This window comes from Filicampus tigris, chromosome 9 (assembly GCF_054856515.1).
Source record: "Filicampus tigris isolate MCC_2025a chromosome 9, RoL_Ftig_1.0, whole genome shotgun sequence".
NCBI classification, from domain to species: Eukaryota; Metazoa; Chordata; class Actinopteri; order Syngnathiformes; family Syngnathidae; genus Filicampus; species Filicampus tigris.
The window spans coordinates 19,086,988-19,109,367 of record NC_141225.1 but is presented as its reverse complement, the minus strand read 5'-3'; the positions used below and the strand labels follow the sequence as shown (position 1 = coordinate 19,109,367).

General features: G+C 41.4%; 3 protein-coding genes across 6 annotated transcripts in view; all 3 read left to right on the top strand.

Annotated features, from left to right (window-relative positions):
* The first annotated feature begins 332 nt into the window (after nt 1-332).
* Nucleotides 333-17,535, top strand: tnks1bp1 (tankyrase 1 binding protein 1). The gene is made up of 10 exons (XM_086040026.1): nt 333-536; nt 2,534-3,352; nt 4,327-7,174; nt 14,619-14,731; nt 15,190-15,289; nt 15,565-15,709; nt 15,814-15,932; nt 16,264-16,442; nt 16,531-16,621; nt 16,788-17,535. The coding sequence occupies exons 2-9, from the start codon at nt 2,541-2,543 to the stop codon at nt 16,601-16,603; spliced, it is 4,389 nt and encodes a 1,462-aa protein (XP_085896152.1). The 5' UTR covers nt 333-536; nt 2,534-2,540; the 3' UTR covers nt 16,604-16,621; nt 16,788-17,535.
* Nucleotides 17,536-17,885: 350 nt separating this feature from the next.
* On the top strand, nt 17,886-19,904 carry LOC147142418 (beta-crystallin B3-like). Its single transcript, XM_086040027.1, has 6 exons — nt 17,886-18,050; nt 18,666-18,756; nt 18,818-18,933; nt 19,025-19,157; nt 19,229-19,371; nt 19,486-19,904. Exons 2-6 carry the CDS (start codon nt 18,682-18,684, stop codon nt 19,763-19,765), a joined length of 747 nt encoding a protein of 248 aa, XP_085896153.1. The 5' UTR covers nt 17,886-18,050; nt 18,666-18,681; the 3' UTR covers nt 19,766-19,904.
* A 1,157-nt stretch (nt 19,905-21,061) lies between these two features.
* Nucleotides 21,062-22,380, top strand: part of cita (citron rho-interacting serine/threonine kinase a) — a 35,799-nt gene continuing 34,480 nt past the window's right edge. For all 4 annotated transcript variants that reach the window (XM_086041120.1, XM_086041121.1, XM_086041118.1 and 1 more), the window contains exons 1-4: nt 21,062-21,217; nt 21,397-21,515; nt 21,621-21,762; nt 22,041-22,216. In XM_086041120.1, coding sequence (XP_085897246.1) covers nt 21,414-21,515; nt 21,621-21,762; nt 22,041-22,216 — 420 coding nt within the window. In that variant the 5' untranslated portion in view covers nt 21,062-21,217; nt 21,397-21,413. The remainder of the gene's footprint in view (nt 21,218-21,396; nt 21,516-21,620; nt 21,763-22,040; nt 22,217-22,380) is intronic.

Below are 22,380 nucleotides of genomic sequence, written 5' to 3'. Positions count from 1 at the left end.
AATTCAATTTAAACAGTGCATTTTAGAGGGGCCCAAGGCACAAAACTGTGCAAGAATCATGCTGTCTAATAAAGATCTCGACGTGTTGCACCTATGAAGTGGAGGGTAATAAAAAAGTGCTCACTAGATTTAGACGAGTTAAGAACAATATTTGAGAGAAATAGGCCTTTTGTGTGCATGACAGATTTATGATCAATGTTTGAGAGAAATAGTGCTTTTATGGAAAATGCCTTAATCTTTGAGTTCAGCCCGTGCTTTATTTTGAAGGCCAGGCCTGTATTTTCGGTTCTAACTAACATGTGTAACTTAACCTCCGAATCAGCGCGCTGGTTCGAGCTGTGGAGGAGGGCAGGGAGTGTTTTTAGAGGCGTCCACACATTGTGACGCCTCCTTAGTGGGAATGAGGAAAAACAGCGAGAAGCAGGCGAGACGGTGGAGGATATCGAGGATAACCGATAGTTTGTTTTCCCCCGTTCATAACTTCTTCCCAAGTCCTTCCTTCTTCCCTATCTGTATAATTGCGTGAAGACTAAAAGGTAAATGAAACACGTTATTTTACATCTCAACGGAGCAGGTGCACGGTACGCGTGCCTTTATATTTGAGCTGTAATTGTGAGCAAATTTATTCGACTACTTTAACACATTGTCTGACCGGTCTGAGTGTTTAGCTAGCAAAAGTTACAGGATTGTAGTGGGTTTATCCAGTTCAATGACCGATAGTTCACTGTTAACGTGTTTATCCGTAACTTATTAACACGCCCATAAAACAGCTCGGTCTAACGTCTTTTATATTATTGTATGAACATTTAGAGTTGTGTCTTTATATGGGCTCCTGAAGGTGCTGCATCACTCTACTGAAGCAGGTGAGCAGCGAGTGAGAGGAGGGCAGCCAAACAATTTAACAAAGATGACGAAGCAGAACGATATTCGTGTTCCATGGATAAGTGTGACATATCGATCGTCTATTAAATGCAGCTTTACTTGCCTGAAAGCAGTTTGTTTCCCACAATCACCTGCCAGGAGGAGATGCTATTGATTTGAAAGACGGTGGCAGCTTTTGATGTGATCGCTTTTGATGCACCACGCTACAAATCAGGAAAAAAAGACACCACCTGTCCCCAATGCAAATAAAATTAGACGTGAACATTGGTGTTTGAAATCGAACAAAGCTATTGTGGTATTGCGTTCAATAGGCAGACACATATAACATTGATTCAACCTTTGGGTGGGGATCTGAAAGACCAGTCGGTTCCAAAAGACTGACAGGTCAAACCAGATGCTGCAAACAATGCCTGGGGAATTTGTAGTGACTAGTGACACATTTGGAAACGCCACTTTACACTCCATGTAAACACACCGTCACTCTTGTGAGTGTCCAAAATGTTCCCATGGCTACATCATGTACCATGGCCATGTAGCCTACCTTCAAAAGGCGCTGCACATTTGGATCTCACACCAAGCCGATTCGGTAGGAAGATGTTCAATGTGGAAAGCGTGTGGAAAGCTGGTTTTAGTATTTATTGGATACCATTAATATCTATCTTAAGACGTATACTCGGCTCTTTGTCCTCACTTGAAAACAGGTCACTAGCAGAACTGTTTCAAACAAGTAACATTTTTTCCTCAGTAATTCCATTACTACTGTATGACATTTATGCACACTAGCAGGACAACTTCGGCAAAGTAGTTGGACAACTTTGTCACCAGTGAGGCAACTTTGCTCTAGGTGAAAACTGGGTGCTACTACTTCAATTGACATTATAAAATTCCTCTAGTTAACATCTAGCGCTTCACTCGCAGTACTAGAAGCGTGCAGACCTCAACAAGTGCAAAGAGCATACTAATACAAGGACCTTAAGATGGATATCAGGCATATCGAATATATGCACAAACATCTTTCCATAGTGTGATAGTTGTGCAATTTTAACATCTTGAAACAATGGAGGCTTCAATTGATGTCACTGCTTGGCAGCAATCAGTAGAAGGCTCATTTGATGGCTAGTGTGCTCCCTAAATGGGCTGCAGAGGAAATCAGACAGGAAGTACTGTCTGCCAAGTCTGTAGGAACTCTTATAATGACTTCCTGATCTAATTGACCGCGCGCATGTGTCCGTCAGCCGCCAGTTTGGACAGCTATTTACTGTACGCTACACCATAAACTACATTGGAAATTGGCGGTTTTGGTAACCATTATACAGTAGTATTTCACCATGGCGGCACGATAGTCTGAGTACCAAATAATATGTAGGCTGTTGTTGCATTGCTTAGTAAACCAGTATTTACAAAGTAAATTGGCCCACTTTCTGAAACTCTGCTTATTGCTTAAATTCATAGTTTTTAACTTAATTTGATCAGATACATGTGCTGCAATGACATGCAACCTCAAAACATCACAGAGAAATCAAAAAATTCTACGTTGGATGGCTTCTTGTTGTTGTAATGATTGTTTGAGTAATTTGGCAGTTTAATCTAGGCTTAAATTTGTGTTTTTGTGTTATTTTAAACACCTGTCTTTCACTTTATCCCATTTTAGAAACCCAATGATGCAGAGCACAATTGACTCTTCACAGGTGATAGATGTCTCCAAACCCAAGCCATCTCTCCCCCCCAAGCCTCGACTTGCTCCCAAGCCTTTCTCTGCACAAAAAAGCACCATTCGCTCCATAAATGCTCCACAGGTTATTAATGTGTCCTCCAAGGAAAAGGCTGGAAAACCCGCGGGTAAAACTCCCCCTAAACCTTTGACTAAACCATCCACAAAACCACGTCAGCAAAAGTCCACAAGTGCGAATACAAAGGATCCCCAAAAAACAGTCAAACCTGAAACCAAACCTGTTGCAGTCCAGAAAGAAGTTGCCAAAACGAACCACAAAACAGAGACGCAGGTGATAACTAACACGAAAGCAAAAGATGATGTTGAAAAGAGTGAAGACAAATCTCCAGCGACCATGGACCAAAAGCCTGAAGAATCACAGGACAATGATTCCTCAAACAACAATGAAACATTTCAGTGGGGCGGAACCAGGAAACGCTTGTCCATGGAACTAACCTCCAAGTTTAATTCGGGTGGAATCCCTCGACCCATTGACCCCAGCAGATCTGGATCTATAAACAAAGGAAAAGAAAATGCAAACCAGCCAAAGCCAAAAATGCCAGAGCCGTCCACCACAGAAAGTAATGAAGCCAAACTGGTGGAAGACAGCAGTGGAGGTGGCAGCATCAAACGCCGAATCAGTCTTCTATTTGACTCTGCGTCAAAGCCAGAGGTTGCTGTGAAGAGAGCGCAGCCAGAGTTTGTAAACGAAGCAGCTGGTGTCAAGGAGCGAATCAAAAACTGGACTCAGGAGACCAGGTCAGTAAGCCTTCTTTCCTCTGTGTTGCCAGTGTTTTTGGAAATCGCACATGTAATCATTAATAGCCAATATTTCATGTTATATCACTGGGCAGAGTTGTACAAGTACTTACTGGGCTGGACAAAAGTGTTATTGGCCTGAGAGCACCCAATACAATACAATACAGTTTCATACTTTTATGTAGCATAAAAACGCTCAATACAGTGCATGAATTACTGGAAATAAATACTGTTAAAAGTTTGGAAGTGTTTGAAAAGTTTACCCTGACTTACCCTGTTGATGCTTGGGTGGGGTGTGTGATAATGGTGTGCAGCTGGTGCTCTCATTAGCTGCAAGATTACAGCGCTTCCTTTTTTCACCTCTGTTATGAGTGGATGCCATGAAGAAGGACTGACAAAAAAACAACTGTGTACTGTACTGTAGGCCTCAGTGTAAAACAAACAAACAAAAGGCTTTTGCTTTTGTGTGATATTGTGTCGAGAAAATCTGGTCGAATAAATCGCCTTTAAGAAAGACAGCATAATTAAATTATTTCTCAACATATCTCTTCACAAACATCACGTATTAAATATAAGTGGCCATACTGAATTTGATTTTCAATTTATTTCTTATAAAGCTACTCATTTAAAGCTCAGCGATGCACAACTCTCCTAGAAAGGCCACATTTATCAACAGCGTTGTCATCCCCCTTTCATTTCATCTGCTGATCAGTGAACCCCTGTCCAAATTAGCGGACAACTTTCAGTTAAAAATATCCACCATTAAGATCATACGGTGCAAAATTCCAAGGGGTTCTCCATGTTGACTACTCTAAATTACTGTGGTATACGTCACTTGCCCTAAAACCTGGTTAAATAGCGCAAATGGAAAATTATTCTTGAGAAGAACAGTATGGGCAGTAGGTCATGCACTGTAGTCATCAGTTGTTCGGGATTTTTGTGAATTTAGGTGTTAATCAAATTTTTCTCTCCAGCTCAGTGCCATCAACTGTGCCAACCATAGAGAAGACTCAAAAATTGCCAGCTGTTTCTGAATTGGGGACCATATCACTGTCTGACACAACTGAAAAACCTCCAACAGAACAACGTCACATCTCAGGGGAGTTGGAGCACAAGACCTCAACAGAAGATGATGCTGACGACACCTCCTTCCCTGAAATTGATAAAAGACCAGACACTGCCAAACGCCACTATGTTCAATTCGGTGCAGTTGAGAGAGACGATGGTGAAGACCCTCTTGCCATGGGCTTGAAAGCGGAAAGCAATTCTGAGGAAGTAGGAACTCTAAAGAGCAAGGATGAGGACATCAGTGAAGTGAAACAAATACAACATTTGGAATTTGAAAAAAGGCGAAAAGCTGAGGATAGTGAAAAGCAAAGGTTCAAGTTAGAGGAGGAGAGTAAGAAAGAAGAAGCCAGGCATAAGAGAGAAGAGGAAAGCAGGGTGGAGGCAGAGAGAGAAAGACTTAGGCTTAAGAAGAAAGAAGAAGAGAGGCAAAAAAGGGATGAATTGGAGAAAGAGAGGCTGAAGGAAGAGGAGAGGAGAGAAGAGGAGAAGCAGAGAACGGAGGCATTGTTGAAAGAAGAGGAGAGGAAGCGGGAGGAGGAGGAGGAGGAGGAGAAGCAGAGAAGAGAAGAACTGCATAGGAAAAGGATGCGAGAAGAGGAAAGGAGGAGGGAGGAGACGGAAAGGATGAGAGCGAAGAAGTTGGAAGAGGAGAAGCAGAGAAGGGAGGAACTGGAGAAAGAGAGGCTAAGAGAAGAGGAGAGAAGAAGGGAAGAGATAGAAAGGTTGAGGCTTGAGAGGGAAGAAGAGGAGAGACAAAGAAGTGAGGAACTACAGAAAGAAAGGCTGAGAGAAGAGGAGAGAAGAAGGGAAGAGATGGAAACATTGAGGTTGAAGAGGGAAGAAGAGGAGAGACAAAGAAGGGAGGAATTGGAGAGGGAAATGATAAAGGAAGAGGAGAGAAGGAGGGAGAAGAAAGAAAGGTTGAAGCTGAAGAGAGAAGAAGAGGAGAGACAGAGAATGGAAGAAATTGAGAGGGAAAGGATAAGGGAAGAGGAGAGAGAAAGAATAAGACTGAAGAAGTTGGAAGAGGAGAAGCAAAGAAGGGAGGAATTGGAGAAAGAAAGGCTGAGAGAAGAAGAGCAAAGGAAGGAAGAGATAGAAAGATTGAGGCTGAGGAGAGAAGAAGAGGAGAGAGAGAGAAGGGAAGAAATTGAAAGGGAAAGGATAAGGGAAGAAGAGAGAAGGAGGGAGGAGAGAGAAAGAATAAGACTGAAGAAGTTGGAAGAGGAGAAGCAAAGAAGGGAGGAATTGGAGAAAGAAAGACTGAGAGAAGAAGAGAGAAGGAGAGAAGAGATAGAAAGATTGAGGCTGAAGAGGGAAGAAGAGGAGAGACGGAGAAGGGAGGAATTGGAAAGGCATAGGATAAGGGAAGAGGAGAGAAGAATAGAGGAATTGGAACGATTGAGGCTGAAGAGGGAAGAACAGGAGAGACAGAGAAGGGAGCAATTGGAAAGGGAAAGGATAATGGAAGAGGAGAGAAGGAGGGAGGAGATAGAAAGATTGAGACTGAAGAGGGAAGAAGAGGAGCGACAGAGAAGGGAGGAATTGGAGCGGGAAAGGATAAGGGAAGAGGAGAGAAGGAGAAAGGAGATAGAAAGATTGAGGGAAGAAGAGGAAAGACGGAGAAGGGAGGAATTGGAGAGGGAAAAGCAAAGGGCAGAGGAGAGAAGGAGGGAGGAGATGGAAAGATTGAGGCTGAAGAGGGAAGAAGAGGAGAAGCAGAGAAGGGAGGAACTGGAGAAAGAAAGGCTGAGAGAAGAGGAGAGAATGAGGGAAGAGATAGAAAGATTGAGGCTGAAGAGGGAAGAGGAGAGACAGAGAAGGGAGGAATTGGAGAGGGAAAGGATAAGGGAAGAGGAGAAACGGAGGGAGGAAAGAGAACGATTGAGGCTGAAGATGGAAGAAGAGGAGAGACTGAGAAGGGAGGAATTGGAGAGGGAAAGGATAAGGGAAGAGGAGAGAAGGAGGGACGAGATGGAAAGACTCAGGCTCAAGATGGAAGAAGAGGAGCGACAGAGGCGGGTTGAACTGGAGAGGGAAAGACTGAAGGAAGAGGAACGGAGGAGGGATGAGATAGAAAGACTCAAGCTGAAGATAGAACAAAACGAGAGGCAGAGAAGGGAGGAGGATTTGGAGAGGGAAAGACTAAAGGAAGAGGAGCGCAGGAAGGATGAGATGGAAAGACTCAGGCTCAAGATGGAAGAAGAGGAGCGACAGAGACGGGAGGAATGGGAGCACAGGAAAGAGGAATCTAGGGTGGCACAAGCACTGAAGGAGGAGGAGTCGAGGACCAGACGAAAGATGCAGATGAAAATGCAACAACAAAAAGAAGAGCTGGAGAGAATGAGGGAGATGGATAGACAGAGAGACAGCTTTGACACAGAAGACTTGCCTTCAACTCCACGCAAATCCTCTGTACAAACTGGGATAGTTTATGACAACTTCTCAGTCAGTGAGGCCAAACCTGTGGTGGATGTTGGCCATTTTGATGATTTTTCAGTGAAACCAACTCGATGGGGTACACCGAAAAAAGTGGATGCATCCTCACGGGACACAACGGTAGACGTTCGGATGTCTCTCGATGTTGGCACTCAGGAGAGAGTGAAGATTGATGGGGGCTTTGAGCCGAAATCGACCTTAGTGCACCCGGAGGAAGAGGAGGACCACCAAGAGCAAGAAGAGGAGTCTCAAGAGCAGGATCAAGAGTTTCCACGGATAGAGTTGGCAACGGGAGCCAGATATTACAAGTATGAGGTAAATTCAAATTCTTTAACTTTTTATGGATCTCTACTATCCATGATAGCGTAAATTTAACATGAACCCAACATATACCATGATACACCAAATGTGCATTTTATTTTGCAGTATGAATGGACATAATCCATTTTTTTATTAATACCTTGTTAAAGGGGGGGTCAAACCCAAAAAATGCTTTGCAATAACGTTTTATGCAGCCCCATTAGTCGAAACAAGGCATTCTGATTAATATTGCATTTGTGGAATATGAGTTAAGCAGCAAAATCCAACCGGTTTTAGCCATGGATGGCCATTTTGTCACTTTCTGTCGACTGAAAAGGACATCACATTATGTCGGGGTTCAGGTATCGACCAATCACGGCTCACCTGTTTGCTGAAGCTGAGCCATGTTTGGTCATCAGCAGAGCCCTGAGCAACTGTGATGTGATTGTCAGTTTGTCACAACAAGTGGAAAAATGGCCGCCCCCTGAGATGTACAAACACAGTTGGCTTTTACTGCTTAACTCATATTCCACAAACACAATATTAATCGGAATGTTGTGTTTCGACTAATTGGGCTGCATAGAACATATTCTTGGAAAGAACATTTTTGGTTTGACTTTTCTTTAACAATTTGGTTGAGTGTGTGGATTTCATATTGATTGTCTTCAATTATTGGAGGGAAAATGTAATGCAGTACATGGCTGCCACCAGCAGATGTGTGGATAATTTATTCTGTTTCAAATTATTGTGCAAATAGGGTTTGAGTTTTAGGGAGGTTTTTGCATCTGTTTGTCTTGTCTACTTAGACCACTGATGTGAATCTCAGACTGGCTTGATGATTAGTTTGCCATGCGAGTCTAATTAAGGAAAGGAATGAAAACATTGTAGATTTCCTTGGTTTTAAAGACCCACACTACATTTTTCCCATTTTCCCACACTACATTTTCCAAAAGATGTGCTTGGCACAAACAAAACACTGCTCATCACCAGTAGAACAACATGCATGCAATAAAGCATGGCAATGGCAGCATCTTGCTTTGGGGCTTTTTTTCTTCAGATGGGAATGAGGTCTTGATCATGGTTGAGGGAATTATGAAAAAAAAAATAAAAGCCGACCAGAACAGATAACATTTATTCAGGGTTAATCAATGGCATTTCAAATGGTGACCAGTGTGTGCTGACTTCCATTTAACATGATTTTGAATGTGATTAGTTAATTCTGAGCACAGACACATCTCTGTAATAAGGGTGCGTGCTGAGTCTCATTTGTTTGTTTTTTATTTCCCTTCTGGAAAGATTTTTTTTTTCAACTGAGGTATACAGGTTGTAGGTTTTAAGTTGATTTATCATGTGCTAATTTTTCTATAATTTTCTTTTTTTTTTAGTTTCACAAAAACCTGTCATTTAGGCTGCAAATACATTTTATGTCCACTGCATGTCGTAGCGAAAACCCAGCCGATGAAGGTGTAAATTGGGTAAAAACACAGAAGTGATTCAACAGACATTGTGTAAGTGATATTTTACCACTGTCATATTCAGCTAGCTGTCACATTGAAAAAAAATCTTGTTATACTCGCTTCACCTGGTTACGCCATGCCCTAAGAAAACTACTGTGTTTTGTTTGGGTGTGAGTGTGATTGTGACTAATAAAACTACCCCAGCCCGTAATCTACTTGCCATTTGTCGTGATCGTAGAAAATGGTGATGATAGATGAGTGGTCATGATCATAGAATAGATACCTGTATAGCTCAGTAGTAAAAGAAATATGGACTTATGAGTTGTGTCAGTCAGTTGTTGCTTCTCAAGTTATATTCATAACACTTGTTACTCTTCCACTTTGTTCAATGTTATGGTCTGCATCTGTGTGGTTAAGACAGACATGTCTTAAAGGAAGTGGTGTTTGTGGAACTTTTTTAGCTGTTGCGCCACTGCCCTCCATATTTAGGTAAAGCTTTTGTTCAAGCAATAATCTGTTGTCATTTTAAGATAAACAACATTTGTTTTAATAAGGAGAATGCCGTCTCCGTCATTGCCGTGGTAAACCCAGATCATCAAATTTTGTCGTCAACAATATTGTGAACGAGCGAGCACGCATCTCATGTTGTGTCAGTTACTCAGTTACAATTTTTTGAATTAGATTTCAATAAATTGCTGTCTATTTGTAGTTACCGCAGTAGCTTAAAAGTTATTGTACCTTTCCCATTTGTGGGGGAACGTAAAGGAGAAATTAAATCTTTCCTCCACAATTTAAAGCAGTTCCAGGTGACTTAACAAAAGGTCTCTGACATGCTTACGCCAAAATAAGCAATAGATAGTTATAGTACACGTCACGTCAAAAGAAAAAAAAAAAAAACTGTAAAAAAAAATAATAGGAATTTAAAAGTAACAAAATTTTTTGTGACTTTATTGGAGACTTTTGCCAACTGTAAGACTCCCTGCTGTTTTGATTGATGCTTGTGAGTTGTGCCTGTGAGACGCTTGTGAGTTAGCAGCATTATTTTTTTTTTTCCATTCTCTTCATTTGTATTAACAGTACAACCTTCGTGTAGTTATGTGATCCACTGAATTTTCTCCTTGTTTGAGGTTTTCACTTTAAATTCTTTTTGTTAGATACAACGGCAACATATGTTTACATGCAGTGTATGTAGTGTACAGTCTCGACACAAGTACATAAACACAAGACTTTATGCCTGCATGAGACTTCAGGAAATCAACATATTATTCATAGGACAGAAAACATATCTATTGAGAGTGCAAAGCAAGCAGAGACAGATCACATCACCTGCCTGTTTGAACATGCATCATTTTTGTCGAGAAAACAGTGGGCTCTGTAGCGCTGATCTCTGTGGTTATACAGTATGTACTCTGTGTGTGTGTGTGCGTCATTGTGCTACTCTCTCGGTCTTTTTTTTTTGCCTGTTTGCATGCTTTAGCAAACAAGCCCTAACCTACATACGCAGTAAGCTATTATCAGATTGCACTGCACATGTTCCATTCACTTAGAGAGTAATGGCGTAGAGTACCTGTTTGAAAAAAAAATAAAGGAAAATAGCGCAAAGTTACATATCATATCATTACCTAACATTAAAGTAGATCAGGTGTGGGTAAACTGTTTTTATTCAAGGGCCAATTTTTTTTTTGTTTTTTGTTTTTTTAAATGGGCAGAAAAGTTCAAATGTAAAATACTGTAGTTTATTTTGATATTACAATAACAATAATAGATTCTCATTTAAATGGTACTATTTATAATGTTATGTATAACTTAACTATTAAATTTGTATTCATATTCTACTGGTTTGATCAAGTGTAAATTTGTTTTAAATTTTAGTGATTAAAATATCAACGCAAGCTAATTTTTTAAATTGTATGTAACATTAATTATAAATGACTGTGGCTGAGCTGGAAGAGTGGGTCGTTCAGTGACCTAAGGGTCAACGGTTCAAATCCCAGCTCTGACTGTCCACTCTCAAAGTGTCTTTGAGCAAGTTAACTGAACCCTAATTTGCTGTCAGTGGGCCCGGCAGCGCCTTGCATGGCAGCAGCCGCCTATTGGTGTGTGAATGTTAGCATTAGCAATAGCGCATACCTTGAGAAACTCAATTGGACCCCCTGAATGTTAGCATTAGTAATAGTGCATACCTTGACAAACACAATTGGACCCCCAACCATGCATGCGCCACCAGGGGGCAATGCTGCCCCTAAAGTTAAAACTTCCTTCTGGTGCTTTGCTATAATAATAATACATTTTATTTTTATAGCGCTTTTCATTACACTCAAAGATGCTTCACAGCAAGAATAAGTGAATGAAAACAGAAGTGAATAAAAATAGAACCTTGTATATTTTTTATTGTAATACAACTAAGAATGTTTTGCTTTTGAAGATTACATTGTTACAGCTGTGTTATGTATGTAATGAACTAAACCAAGAAAAGCCTCAACAAGTCAAATGTGTCAATGGGCAAACACGAGGTGTACAGGCGACTGAGCACCGTACATTCCTTCAGGCGACTGAGCAAAGCACATAAAGGCAGACAGGACAGAAAGGCCAGTATCAAGGTGTTGCGTGGTCACCATGTCCTCATTTGGATCTGACTGAAAGGCTAGCGTGTCACAATGACCAAACATGGGCAATCTATGTGCCGTCGATCTGTCTCTCCCCTCTCCTTTGAGCTTGTCTCCCGCCCCACTTCACAGCACACCAAAGAGGATGGGCATGACTGTGGGCGAAAAGGTTCACATGTCCTCTGACCGATGTAGAGCTCACACTGGCTCCAACTTATCACATTCCAAGAGGATTCCTGGCTAAGCATGCCGCCCTCGGAGAAGGGCTGCTTCAATTAGTGAACTACATTATGACCCAGTCGAGGACACATCCATTGCTTTTTGAATTTTCCCCGACAAAGCATACATTTGACAAGATAAGTGGGTCATTTGACCCGGACTCTGCCTTTGGATGTCTTGTTTTTTCCTCCCAAAAGGATACAGAGCACAAGTGTGAGAAGGAAATGAAACTGCCTGTTTCTGAAGACTAAACAACAGACACAGAGATTATTCTCTTTATAATGAGGTACTTTATAAGTTTTTCCCCTCAGAGACCAAAGGAGGGTTTGAGTTTCCAGAGACTGCCGTTTACAATGCGACAGCGGTGAATCTCTTGAGGACTACTCTTGTCTTTTGCCGCCTTGAATGACAACAAATAACTGGTTTCAGGTTGGCGCCGTGGACTTAAATCATCACAATAATAATGAAAGGAATGGTGCTTAATTCATGAAAATCTCATGGGCCTTACCTCTACAAAAGACAGTTTTCACGCTTTTGCATTTTCTGTGGAGAACCCAGTTGCCGTGGTGACCCTAGTATCAGAGGAGCTATGAGCTCACCAGCCATGCAGTACTTTGGAGGAAAACTATCAGCTGCCCAGCTTCATGTGGCGGGCTGGGTGGGCGGTGTACGACGCTCCTTTCAGGGGGCTCTTGCGCTTGTGTGGACCACTGCTGAGGAGGACAAGGACAGCGAGGAAAACAAAAGTGGAAACGGCAAAGGGAGATTTCAGAAAGCCATTTTGCCTCTTCGAAGTTTTGCCCGCCATAGCAGGAGATCGATGCGTCACTTTTCCGTCAGAAGTCGAAAAACTCTGCTAAAGAGATCCTCTGAAACCTGCTCTGTAAGAGCTGCTCTTGTCACACAGCATACACTACCATAAGTCTTGGGCCACAAATGATTTGTTTTTTTTGTTTTTTTTACTAGCCTTTTTAGATGAGGGGCCATTTTTTGAAACAGTAAATGAGGACGGATACACGAAAGAGGATTACAAACACACCAAAAAAACCTTAATGATTTCAATTAAACTTTATGAACGGATCTTGCACGAACCTGGTAGCAAAGATCCTGTAACCTTCGGTGAGGATGTGGCATCAATTTTACAATCGTGGAGTGTAATAATCGTAATTGTAATTGCATTCAATTAATTACACAGCCATATCCTCCATAAAATAAGAAGTAGCCCAACAGCCAGGTTCGATATATATATATGGTATATCGAATTACTAAAACAACAAATCTAATGGTGACATGGTGCTGTTTGTCAATCTATGTGAAATACAGCTGGAAATTGTCACGTCAATTTATCAACATGTATTTATGTGAATTGTGGATTTGAATGAGTGAGTTTAATTAATATACTGGTTCTTATTGCACCTGGCCCATGCCCAAATTGTTCCATGTAGGACACCCCCAGACAAATGTATACAGTACACACGTATGCTAATGAAAATATGGCGTTTAGTGGGCTGTCTGTTTCAGGAAAAACGTGGTTATCTGATAAGTTCTTCCAAATGTGGTGTTTTATCAGTTGCATACATGCCCTTTTCCTCCCTGTGGTGTCGTGTGTCATAGATAGAGCAGCGGACAATAATAATGTGGCAATAAAGTGTCACTCAAAGAGGTTCATCCTACTTTGGCTGAATATGCATACACACCCTGTTTTTTCATGCTTGCTCTCGAGCTGCCCTCGGCGTTTCTGACTTTCTAACCAAGTCAATATTGGGTGGACATACATCTTCTCTTTCCATGACACTACATCTTTTGGGACCTTAAAAAAAAAAGTATCTGGTTAGGATTTTTAAATTGTCCATGAATTATCTCAGTCTGCATGCATTCATCCTTTGCGCAGTCGCTCATGTTTCACTTTAGTTCCTGCCGCCTAGAAAGGTTGGCTGGGTTCATTTCAAACGTTACACACGACACCAGTGATTTGTTTTGCTGTCACGATACATCAGTCTTGTAATTTAAGACTGAGTTGAAAAGCTTAATCAGGATGGATAAAATGCTACCATACTAATAGTTATTATGCTAACATCTGGCATGTTTGCGTCTTTAATAGTAAGAAAAATATGGCCAGCCCCTGATATGCGTTTATTTATTCTTCAAAGCAGGGTACTTTGTAGATGAAATTGTAAACAACAACTGCTAGCCGGAATATTGGCATATTGGTATGCTAACATTTGGCATGTGAGAACAACATGCACATCTCATGACTCAATGTCATTGTTATGAGCAGTAAATACATTTAGTTTGATGCGTTCATGTTACTTTTCCTGTTGAAATGAAACTAAAATATGATACCAACCAAATAGTCATCATCTGTCATACATTCAGGCCGGGAATTGCCATCTTTCATGACCACATAATGTGTAGCCTAATTCTGTTACAGTGGCATTTTGTTCCTTAAACACCGTATTCCTGAGGGGAAACTCACCATTGCAGTTTGTATTTCTTTCTTCATGTTGTATTGTAGTAATTGTGTAGTGTGTAGTCGTGTAATTAATGGACAGAGGTTAAAACACGTAAAAATTATTCGGAGGCTCTGCAGCTAAGTGACAGTATCAGAACAACATACAGAACAACATTGGGACATCCCCCTTGACAGGTTGCGTTAATTTGGAATGTGCATGTGGTCATGTACGTTCCAGCATATGGGCGCGACAGCATTCGGAACTTAAGGGATATGGTTTTCGATATCATTGTGTGTGTGTGTGTGTGTGTGTGTGTGTGTGTGTGTGTGTGTGTGTGTGTGTGTGTGTGTGTGTGTGTGTGTGTGTGTGTGTGTGTGTGTGTGTGTGCGTGTGCGTGTGCGTGTGCGTGTGCGTGTGCGTGTGCGTGTGCGTGTGCGTGTGCGTGTGCGTGTGCGTGTGCGTGTGCGCGCGTGCGTGCGTGCGTGTGCGCTTTCCTGCAAACACATGCTCATGGTGTTATAGTGAGCACAGCCTGGCCTCTTCGAGCAGCTCATTAAAAGACGCATGCTTGGCTTCTCCTCGGCCCCGTCTCCCTATGTAGTTGTGATCTTTGATCTGCGTACAGTTCCATTTTCTCGTTCAGTTGTACATTATATCACAATGTGATGAGCACAGGTGACGTAACTTTGTAAACATATCAAAGCGGGTTTTTTGTGTCCCCCAGGATCCTGACAGCAGTTATCGTACGCGTGGACACGCTGAAGAAACCGATGCTTTGATAGATATTGAGTCAGACAGACAGCATGCAGCCTATGAATGGAGATCTAAAACCGACAGGTAGGACTTGTTGCCTGGTATAGTATAACTTACTACGAATGTAATAAATAGCTGTACTTGAAGTACGTTGTAGTGATGAAGGCTGACATGGGTGCATAACTACCTTTTTTGATCATATACACAGTTACCTTGAAGTCCAATATTTAGCTGTGGTCTTATATTGTGTTTGACAATGTCATAATATTAAATGAATTTGAACTCAATGAGGGACAAAAAGTTGTTGTTTTTTTAAAGTTTAACTGAAAGTTGAGATGTTGGTGAAGCTCAAAAATGACTTCCCCGTACATTTGAGCTTTCTGTGCCCTCTAGTGGTTTCAAGTGGTTAGCAGCCCAACACAAGAATTGAGGAGCTTTTGGGGTTTGCATTTCAAAATGAACAACGATGTGACTGTTTTGCAACAATGACTTGAGGTTTCTCATTCGGGAGCCTTCTTGTGTTTTTCTGGCTGATTTCAAAGGACTGCTTTCCAACCAAGCCCAAAGTCTTTCACTGATCCATACGCTGAGGTCTCTGAGGATGCTGATGGAACTGAGCTACTGCTGTCTCCGTTCCCCGAGGTTGGTGGTGACTTTGTTTACACACCTTAAACCATTCAGGAATCCGATTTACAAAAAGATGCAACATTTTAGCGTTGTCACGTTGCAAAATCACGCATCGTACTGTGGAAGCATTGAGCTCAAACCATGACACACTGATCAATCAGATTTTTTTTTTTCTCCAGAAAATATCGGTCAATATTCAAACTGTGCAACTTCAGGTGCATTCAACTTCAGACGGTCCAATCTCTTCAGTTCATAACTATTGCGGCAAACTTCTTTATTCCATTGCACAGAGCTCCACCCCTCTCCTCGACACCAGTGCACTGAGATCCAGGGCGGACTTGGGCAAGAGGCGCACCCGATCCCGTCCATCACGTTCAAGCCGCTCGCAACCATCTACGATAGAGACTCCGGACTGGCGGTCTTGTGACTCCACAGGTCGTCCTTAATCTAATTTTCCACATTTGTAACTTGTAGGTTTTTTTTTTTTAATTGGGCCCATAGCTTCACATCCTTATGTATCAACTTAATGCTGACTTCAGATGGCGGGCAAAGGGAGTCCGAGTCGGAGGAGGAACACCCAAAGCAAAGGCTCATCCCTTCTCCTTCTCCTTCCCGAAAGGTCCCTGTGTTTCCTGGCGTGAGCCCATCAAGCCTCATCGTAAGTTCAAGGAGCCCTCATTCAGATGTATGTCTTTTTGGATGTCAGATCTGCTAGCCAAAGGCTGAGTTGCATATTATTTGTTTATAGAGTACGGTAAATAGTAACTAGAGCACAAGTGAGTAACGTTTCATGACGCTTCCCAAATATTGTATGTTCTGCGGTATGTCGAAAAATCTGAATACAAATTACATGTCTTTTTTTTTACTGACTGTGTGTGCACGATCCACCCAATCCGCGACCCACATTTGGGTCCTGACCCACCAATTGAGAATCACTGGTTTAATCGATATCACAGTGTGATGGTACTGTGATTAACGCACTCCCTCAGGCTCAGATGAAAAAGAGAGCAGAAGGACGAGAGGAGCCTGAAGAAGACAAGGAAAGTCCAAATGATGAAGTGGTGCCATCTCCCTCCCAACTGCCTCGCTCCCCCCGCCCTCCTCGCTCTGCTGCCCAGCTTGCTGGAGCCGCACGAGTACTTCCACCCATAGGTGCCACAGATGGAGGGTAAGAGCAGCAAAACAAGAGAGAAGTGCTGAGTAAATAAGTGGGATTTTTTTTTTTTTTTCACAAAATGTTTCTTTGTGTCTCTCAGTGTGGTCTCACCAGCTTGGCTGACAGAGTTGAAATCTAAAAAGCGCATCAGTCAACATGAAGGGGAATGGTAGCTGAGCGGCAGGTGGCAGGTCAGGACTATAAATTGAATCCAAAAAAAAAAAAAGAGAAGACTGTATGTTGTTAATTCATCAGAAGTTGGTAGCATTTCAGTATTTTCTCTGTCTAATAAGAATTGTATACATTGTATATGAACTGTAGTAATTTGATGTCTTCTCTGGACCTTGTTCCCTGTAGGAACCACCGTGCTTTAGGGCAGAATCCATCCAGTCATGTTTGTGTTGAGAGACACCTAACCAAGGTCTATATTTTGCACTTGAGTGCCTTATTTGTACATATGAAACAGATCTGAAATATGCAAAATAGATTCCGGGCTTTTTTTGAAACAGAAGATGTAAGTCGTTGCAAACGTTTTGTCTTGCAAATGATTTGCCAAGGCTATGTGACATTTTATAGTAATGCCAAGCACACGTTTGAACTATTGCTGCAACGTCAACCAGTGATTGTCAACGTAATGCAGAGCATGACATAAATTGACTATTTTTTTTTTTCATTCTGTTCTTCTGTGTCGCTGTTTGTCAACTGTTGTTCACCGGTACCGGCAGGCAATTTAGAGTCACAAGTTACAGTCAATACGGTAGATCACCCCTTGTCTTGAGTTGACCATAATTAGATCTCTTAAGGTAAACATTTGCACTTTAAGAAATATGGTTATGTACACCCTATATTTGCCTCCACACATAGAAGTGATCAGACAATCATTTTGCTTATTTTCAGAATATAATAACGTAATCCAAACACCTCATAACATCAGCAAGCTTGCAGGAAATGGAGGAAGGCTTTTATGCTACCGCACTGTGTGAATATGTTTATCTAAATGAGATTTTTTTTTTTAAGTGTCTTTGTTTTCTAATGAAAAAAAATGACCACCAGTCGTTAATTTACAATGTGTTGCAATTTATTAAAAGCTTTTCTATTAAATGTATCTGAGTGTATGTTGTTTGTGGAAAAACACACACATGATGATTCAGCTGATTAAATGAAAACATGTGAAAGAAATTGGCACCGTAAGAGAAGAAGCAGCACAAAAGATGAAGACGCAGGCAGGTGTAGTGCAAGGTAGCTGGGTGGGGTCCATATTGCTGAGTGAGACAGAACTCAGATCGTTCTCCCGGCTCACCGGCAGAGCATGTGCCCACTGTCGGATCATGGTCAGGATGGCAGCACGGGCCGAGCTGGGCAGCATTTGCCAGGGACAGGGGGCAAGCCTATTGAGAAGCAGTGTGATGGACACAATGGGTGCGACAGACTTGCTGCATCAACAGGCTTTTTGCTGCTGTGGCCAGAAATAAACCATAAATACCCCCCTGGCCTCCACGACTGCTCGTCAGGCGTCCACACCCACACACCCTCACACTAAGACGGACTGACAAGAAAGACAAGAACAACGGAAAACGGGGATATTGGCTTGTACCAGGTGCACTGACGCAAGCGATCCAGGTGAAAACAAACCAACAAGATCCCTATCAAGTTTGTTTTTTGTACTTTATTACTAGTTCTCTCTTATCTGCATCAGAATGTTTGCTTCCAAACAGTATGTACTATTAATGTGTAATTTTATTCTGCAAAAATGCAACATGACCACTTGCACAATCTAATGAGACCCAATGCAAGAGCTCTATGAAAAATGCTGCCTTTGTAAATAGTCTTCATCAATAATGATAAGCATATTGTTAAACTGATACCTCTGACCTTGTCGATCAAAAATGAACTGTAAAGGTCGATTTTATTTTGGAATTGTAATTGGTTTGGATCTCAATAGATTGCGCAGCATGAGGCTCAAATGTTGCAGACGGTGTCTGTTCATGAATGTGTAAGTGCACTGAACAACTGCTTAGCTGAATTGAGGTCCTCAAACAAAACATCTAAGCTGTAATATAGAATATTTTCATTGTCACATGCTTGTACAATGCAATGAAGTGAAGTTTAGCTGCCGCTTTGCAAAAATAATTGTAGCAAATGTAAAATGAGCCCGCATGGCAGGGTACGGCGGTGGGAGTGTGCTGTACTGTTTGTGTATATTAGTAAAGACACATCAAATGTTAAATTGTCTAGCACCAAACTAAGGACAATGACAGATCAACAAGGAAGCCCAGACCAATTCCCCGCAGAGAAGGGCCAGGGAGGAGCTGGAGCCTCATATAAGGTACTTAATAAGTAGGACTTGCCAAAAAGGACTTGTTCATTGACCAATACTTGTGTTATAGTTGGCAGTTTTTGAGTTTGAGAACTTCCGTGGAAAGAAAGTGGAATTGTCTGGCGAATGTAAAGACGTGCTCGAGAAGACACCGAAAGTTGGCTCCATCATTGTAGAATCTGGACCGTGAGTGATTCTGTCTCCATTGAATAATTAAAGACCCCCAACAAAAAACATGGACGAACGTGTGGACAATATATCCTCTCTTCTGTTTCAGATGGGTTGGTTTTGAACATCCACGTTTTGCAGGCGAGAAGTTTGTATTGGAGAAGGGAGAGTATCCCCGCTGGAGCAGCTGGACCAACTGCCAGAGTCACTACGGTTTAAGCTCTTTCAGGCCCCTAAAAGTGGTCTGTATTCATAATGCCCTTTGCAACATCAACAAATTCAACAGAAAATTCAAGCGTGAGTCTCTTTCCAGGACAATGCGGATCACAAGCTGCACCTCTTTGAGAACGCAGGTTTTGAGGGCAGGAAGATGGAGATTGTTGACGATGATGTTCCCAGTCTGTGGGCTTATGGTTTCCAGGATCGTGTGGCCAGTGCGAAGGCCATCAACGGCACGTAAGATACATTCTCCTGGTATTTATTTTCATCTGCATGGTTGAAATACCACTGTAATAGTTTGGTTTATCATCCGAGAGCCATCATTCAGTCCACTGTACTTTGCCTCTTAAGGTGGGTGGGCTACATGTACCCGGGCTACAGAGGACGCCAGTATGTGTTTGAGCATGGAGACTTTAAGCACTGGAATGACTGGGGAGCTTCTGCACCTCAGATCCAGTCTGTCCGACGTGTGAGGGACATGCAGTGGCACAAGAGGGGGTGCTTCATTGCCCCTACTCCTAATCCTAATCCTAACCCTAAACCTAACCCCACTCCCAACCCCAATCCTGTTCCTAACCCTACTCCCATCCCCAAACCGTCTCCAAATCCCAAGTCACAAACCCAGCCTTAAACCGAAGGCCACAACTCCAGTACCTCTTTACACCTTGTGGGACAAGCCGAAGCCACTGTGATATGACAATGACTAATTACTGGCATTAGCAAGGATGAAACATGCATTTGTGACTACAAATTAAAAAAAAATCCCAGACTTTTGATTGTGTGAATCTTATTATATCATTTATCATGGACAATATGATCTTTTTGGATCTGAGGGACACATTTTACTTTAGGAAAATCTCATGGAATATGTACCCTTTGCCATCTAAAGGAAAAAACATTGAATTGTTTTGTCTTTCACAAGATTTTGTTGGCGTAGATATAAGATACATTATTTCATTATTTAAATAAATAACCATATTTGGACCAATTAAGTGAACCTGGATAATTTCCCGCTGCACACCTGAGGATCTCTCACAGCACACTTATGTGCAACGGCACTTTGGTGCTTGAATTGTATTATTTGAAGACATTTGTGTGTATGCCATTAATTATAATTGAGCGCAACTAGCATATTTTCAGTCATAAAATCAAAACAGATTAAGTACAGTATTAATTAAAACAACGAAAATAAAAATGAGGTGTGCAAAGTAAAAATAGAAAGGCACCCCTGACATAAAATTACCTTAAAAATGAGAATGAATTATTATTATTGAAATAAACTTTTAAAATGTAATTATTTTGAACAATAGAACAAAAAAGTAGTAAAATAAAGAGGTGTATAAAAATGTATCAGTATGTTTATTGTATGAAAATAATTGGTTCATTTATTGTAATTAAATTAATCATAAATAATGCCATTCCTTTTTTTTTTTTTTTTTCACCTCATCGACAAATGAGCTGACCCATCTGTCCGTTTTCAAATTCAAATGTAGCTCTTGAGCACAAAACTTTCGCCCAAAAAGTCGGCTATGATGACAAAAACATAAAACATTTATGTTTGCAAAAACATTAGCTGAATCATTGTGTTTGATTTTGAAATATATATATACTGTAGTACAATATAGCTTTTGTAATATATCGAGGAACGCGGTGTCGTGATGTTCACTAATTCCGTCTGGTGAAACATTTCACTGTCGTTATTGTTATGCTTGTTTGCTGAATGAACGTCTGTTACTTCCTTTTTAACCTGCGTGGCGAAAAGACGACTTATATGATTGGTAAAAAAATAATAATAATAATAAACATAATTGAATAATAAAAATTAAGCACTGCCCATAAACAGGGATTTAACCAATCACATAACAGTTTGACACGGATCTAACGAATCATATGCCATTTCCAAAGCACACACCAGGAGACGGGCGGGCAACGCGCAAAATTTGAAAGTTGGCCGGAAGCAATGACGAACAAGAAGGAAACAACGGGTCGTTTTATATTTTAAAGTCTATTTGTAATTTATTCGTAAAGTGGAATACTTGTATGGAAGTTCCTTGAGTAGCCCCACGCGATGTGTTTTATGTCTGTGAGTATAATTGAAGACGAAAGTCAAACTTATTTTTTGTTAGCAAAAAAGCGTTTTTAGCTAACTTAGATTTAGCATGTTGTGTTTACAAATGTACCCCTCGTTCGTCTTGCGTTATTCCGGATCCGCTACAACGTTGCATCTAATATAGATCTCGTGTGTATGTGTCATTGGTCCAGGGTATATATTATTGAGAATGTTGAAGTTCAAATACGTGAACCACGGAGGCCCTAAAACGATGCCGACCTCCGCGGACGCTATCACCATCCGCAGCTCGAGACTCAACCAGCTGTTTCAAGTACACGTCCCTCTCTAGTGCTCCCAAAATATGAACATGAACAAAAAAAAAAAAATCAACTGCCATGAGGTAACTTCCTTTTTGTCTCTCCGTGTATTTCCATAGGGTCGAATCAGCCTGAATGGACAGCAGGGAGGATGCTTTCTGGGTCGGGAAGAGTTTGTCGATGCTGTGTTGTTACTTTACCATGAGTGTAAATCCCCCGAGTTGATGAAGATACACCATGTGGCCAACTTTGTAAACAAGTGTAAGCATATAACACACGAGTGCCTGTAGCCATCTTCACCCGTGACCCTTTTGAGGACAAGTCCTACAGCAAATGTATAGATGGATGCATGGTACAGGATCAGCTCAAAAGTCATACTCTAATAGATAATGAATATTTGTACTGGACTGGTTGCCAGGGCACTTATAGACAAATAACTATTCTCACTAACGTTCAAACCTATAGTATGGACAATTTAAACTATTCAGTTAATGAATTACCACTAAATTGATAAGCTGTGTTTTTGTGTGTGTTGGCAGTTTCTGAGGTGGTCTCTGAGCTTCAGGCCTTGCAGCCGGGCCTTCGTGACTTTGAGGTGCGCGCTGTGGTGGGCCATGGGCGCTTTGGCAAGGTTCAAGTTGTACGGGAGAAGGCAACAGGGGATTTTTATGCTCTGAAAGTCATGGAAAAGACAGTTTTACATGCTCAGGAAAATGTGAGTACTGTACTGTGATTCATTATTTAGAAGTTTTATTTATTTTTTTCAACCTGGATTTATACTGTTCCATTAGACTATTTTTTCATGAAGACAACATGCTTTGCGCTCAATTTTCAAAATTGGTCATAAAAATCATGTCATCGCTGATCCTCAATCATTTT